At 47.7% G+C, this 4,461-nt stretch overlaps 1 protein-coding gene across 1 annotated transcript in view; it reads left to right on the top strand.

Moving 5' to 3' along the window:
* The first annotated feature begins 3,052 nt into the window (after positions 1-3,052).
* EMC2 (ER membrane protein complex subunit 2) overlaps positions 3,053-4,461 on the top strand; it is a 56,575-nt gene continuing 55,166 nt past the window's right edge. Inside the window, exon 1 of the mRNA XM_015414737.1 lies at positions 3,053-3,114. Coding sequence (XP_015270223.1) covers positions 3,075-3,114 — 40 coding nt within the window. The 5' untranslated portion in view covers positions 3,053-3,074. The remainder of the gene's footprint in view (positions 3,115-4,461) is intronic.

Raw genomic sequence — 4,461 nt, forward strand, 5'->3', positions numbered from 1 at the left:
ATTCCTTTTGCATTATATGATGCTATCTGTTTGTACATACGTCTCCACGTACCCGGCTCTTTTTTTTAGTGTACTACAACAAAGGTGGGAACTGGGAAGGGAACACGAAGGCTTCACCACTTAAGTTTTACATTAGACAAGAAAAAGAAACCCTCAACTTTGTGATGATGGTGGTGATGAGGGGGAGATGGAAATAGGGATGGGGCTGCTGCTTCTGCCGCCTGTGGACTGGATCCCCGCAGCGTCCCCGACAGCCTTTTTATTCAGGCCTGCTGAATTCCCCTTCCTTATCACAGCCTGTATCGCACATGACATTTTGGGCCCACGATCCCCAGGATAGCATTTTTTTTGGTGTTTGAAAGGGACCCATTATTCCTTTTTCAGCTTCTGAAAAGCTGCCTAGATCCAGTCCGTTATGTGTATGCGTGTACGTGTGAGAGAGATTACACAGCAAGTAGAAGGACAAAAATCGCAAGCAGGTTTATGTGACGATGGAGGTTTGGTAGGTTAGAGAATTGTGCAGTGGGATTTTGAAGGTATGCTAAGAAAGATTTGGAAATTGTGTCCTGCTCTGTAATATATTATGTGAGAAAAACTGAAGGAAGATACATATGTGAAACTGTGAAGTGGGTGTTAGTGTAATGTTTAAAAAAAAAAAAAACTTGGGAAGCGATCATGGCCTGGAATTTGTTGGTTTTGTATGTGACAGAGATAGTCAGTATGTGACAGCGATAGTTAAGTTAGCGTTAGGTTAAAAGTCCGGTATCTTGCAGACCTAATGTCTGTACAAGATGTAGATAAAAACATATGTATGAGCTTGTTCCAAGTATGAAATCATTCACATAGCTGGCTATGGAATTAGTTAAAGTGCTGGAAATTTAGTACATTTGTGGCTCAAATTTTACCTCACAGGACAGATAAACTCACAGGAACAAATGATGATGGTGGTTCATCTGTGCATAAACTCACATGCAAGATGTCTGTTGTGTTTGATTTCAGCAGGTTGTTCATGGAGTGGGGAAAAAATGAAAAATTAAGAGCAAGGACAACGTGGCACTAAGATTTGGTCTGTGGACTTCAACAGTCGTAATGTCTATGCAGTGATGCATTAGTGCACGCTTAGTGAAGACTGCATATGTATGTGCTGCTGGTATATTTGCAACTATCTCTCAACCTATGAACAAAAGTAAATTTGACTTATTTTATTGGGTTGTAAGGAATGTCATGGTGTTAGCCATGATGGCTACATGGGACCTCCATGTTTAGAGGCAAGTTACCTCTCACTACCCATTGCCAGAGAAGAGAGACAGTTTTTCTGTATATATTGTATTTAATTACTGCATTGATTTCATTGTGAACTGCTTTCGTTATGATAGATGGAGAAGTGGCTGTTAAAGAACCGAAAGCCTTTCTTTTCTACGATAAAAGGGCAGGATGGATAAGGGAAGTGTTGGGCAGAGTGCTCAGCTAATCTCTCTCTCGCTGCAAACGGCTGATTGCAGATGAAAGTGTGGTTTAACCTAGACCTGGCAGGCCCTTTTATCTATTTAGTGCCTTTTTATCTGATCTTTCCTTCAAAGAGCCAGTGTGGTGTAGTGGTTAAGAGTCTTGGACTAGTATCTGGAAGACACAGGTTCGAATTCCCACTCTACCATCATGGGAGCTTGCTGGGTGACCTTGGGCCAGTCACACTCTCTCAGCCCAGCCTACCTCACATGGTTGTTGCTGTGGTGATAAAAGGAGAGGATAACGATGGAAGCCACCTTGGCCCTGGGGAGAAAGGCAGGGTATAAATGAATTGAACAAATAAAAGGCTCAGAAAAGCATTCATGGTTCTCTTCTGTTTTCTGCTCACAACCACCTTGTGCAATAGACTAGGACAAGAAGCAGGACCCGCGATACTCCTGAGGTTGGTGTATTCCCCACGGCTCCCGGGCTGCCAAGGCTTCTCCCCGCCACTGCCACCCACAACAACAGTGGCAAGCCCTGTGCGGCTGTGAGCTGTCAGGTGCACCAGGCTTCTCTCCCCCCCCCCCCACCGCCACGGCAACAATTGGCTCAGCTCCTGGTTGCGGGGCCTGCCAGGCTTCTCCCCACCCCCCGTCTGACAGTGGCAATGGCTGTGGCTCCTAGCCGTCACCCCCACCGCTTCTCCACCCCCGCTGCACCAACCGTGGTGAGCCCTGCGTGGTTCTGCCACAGATCCCAGGGGTAAGTGTGTTCTCTGCGCATGTGCAGGGAATGCTTTTTTACTTTGGGGGGGGATTTAAGTATCCCCCCTATAGTTTTTTAAACTTTTCAGATTTTTCTGCACACCTGAGGACTGCCCCAAGTGTGAAGGAAAATCTCTCTGCCCCCTATGTGTGGATTTAGATATCCACACAGAGGGGGCAACTTGGCTATTAGATAAATAGATGGAAGAGAATGAACGGCCCACAGTCACCCAGTTGAGTTCCGTCAAGGGGGCATTTGAAACACACACACCCACCCCAGGCCAGCGCTCTGGCCATTGCACCAACTGGCTTAGAAACGTTTGTGCAAGCTCTAGGCCATGGAAGTTTATGACAGAATAAATTATTGACGGTACTAGGGCCCTCCTGTTTGTTTTTTTGGGCTCTTGCTGCAGCAACAAAACACGACTACCCTTCTGGGATTTATATCCAAAGCAACAATTCCTATCACAGAGATAGAACAGTACCGGTCCCGAACGCCATGAAATGCATATTGCGTGTCTGATACAAAGCCTGTGCTACTTTTGGGACCAGATTATGAGGCACTAGGACATGTTTTGGGGTGTCCTATCTTCTGTACAAACACTTCCCACAAAATCTAGCGTCACTTTGAGAACATCAATAACAACGCGCCTATTACAGTTGGGCAATCCGACCTCGTTCAGGACGACCTCCGCTTCATCGAGGCTGGCCCCGAACACCCTCGACCCGCCCCCCGTGCATGTTCCACCAATCAGATTCAGGTCAGTCCCCGGCTGTTTGGAGAACTCCAGGCGCGCGGTGGGCGGGGGCTCGGAGCGGTCACGTGAGCCGGGCGACTACGGCCGGCGCGGAGGCAGCAAGATGGCGAAGGTCTCGGAGATGTACGATGTGACTTGGGAAGGTACCGTTGTGGCCGTTAATTTAGGAGGGGAACGGGAAGGTGGAGGGGAAGGGCCGCCGCTCGGCGTGGGGGAGAGTTGTGACTGACGCCTGGCTTAGTCCCGCCCACTCCGAAGCAAGCTCTCTTCAGCAACTTCGCCCGTCGTGAGGAGCGTATGGCAAGGCTGGCGGCCCCTCTTGCGGTGTATTCTCGAATGTCGGTTACGCATATTTCGGAGGCGTTAACCCTGTAATAGCCGTGTGAGCATCCTTTGATTTTTGCCCGCAGTCAGAGGGTGGTAAACGCTTCCACCCCCTTCACATCCTGTTCTCACGGTATGGAAATAGGAAAGCAGGTGGGTGGGGGTTAGCATTTCCCTCCTTCCACTTTATTCGGTCACTCACTGTGATTTACACTTGAGAGGAGACGGATGGAGCATAATGGCAGGGTCTCAGCGTTCCCCAATTAAGAAGGGTACATCTGCCCATCAGTCTCCAATTTTGATATATTTATTTCCTTAACTATGCGCAACCCCCCCCCCGCACGCAAACAAATGGTAGTCATATAAACTAAGCTGCCTATTCCTGTTTGGTCCTTGCGTCTGTCAAACAACTTCATTAAGCTGTGTGCTAAGTTCCTGCTCACCCTCTACCTATATAGCCGCCCTGAGCCCCTTCGCGGGGAGGGCAGGGTAAAAATGCAATAAATAAATAATAAATAAATATGTATGGACCGGCAACTTCCATGTCAGTGTATCTGAAGAAATGTGCGTACACACAAAAACTTATACCTTGAATAAAACTTTGATGGTCTGAAAGGTATCACTGGATTTGAACTTTGTTCTGCCGCTTTAGACCGACAAGGCTACTCACCTGGATCTATTTTACTTAGGCTGTGGTTTAACCCCTTAATCCTCACCTCCAGTCAAAAGGCAAGTCTAAATAGTATAAGCAGCAGTTGTTTACATAATCTGTTGGCAACCTGGAGTCTTCCTCCCATTCTGTTCTTCTCTTCCTTTCTGAACTTGTCAAAAGCATAGATTTTAAGTTCTTTGGGGGCAGGAATCTGCCCACCATGCATTTTGATGTCACTATACAAACAGCTGTGATCACGGTAACTGAAAGATGGTATAGCCCCCATTATGTAGCCACAAGGTATAGATAGGGGCTCTGGGGCAAGTGATGCTCTGTCTTCTTGGTGCTTGGGGGGGTCAACAGTGGGAGGGCTTCTAATGTCCTGGCCCCACTGCTGGACCTCCTGATGGCACTGGTATTTCTGGCCACTGTGTGACACAGAGTGTTGGACTGGATGGGCCTTTGGCCTGATCCAACATTGGCGTCTCTTATGTTCTTATGTAGTGGTTGCAGT

Source organism: Gekko japonicus, unplaced genomic scaffold (assembly GCF_001447785.1).
Source record: "Gekko japonicus isolate JY-2015 unplaced genomic scaffold, Gekko_japonicus_V1.1 scaffold1497, whole genome shotgun sequence".
Lineage (NCBI taxonomy): Eukaryota > Metazoa > Chordata > Lepidosauria > Squamata > Gekkonidae > Gekko > Gekko japonicus.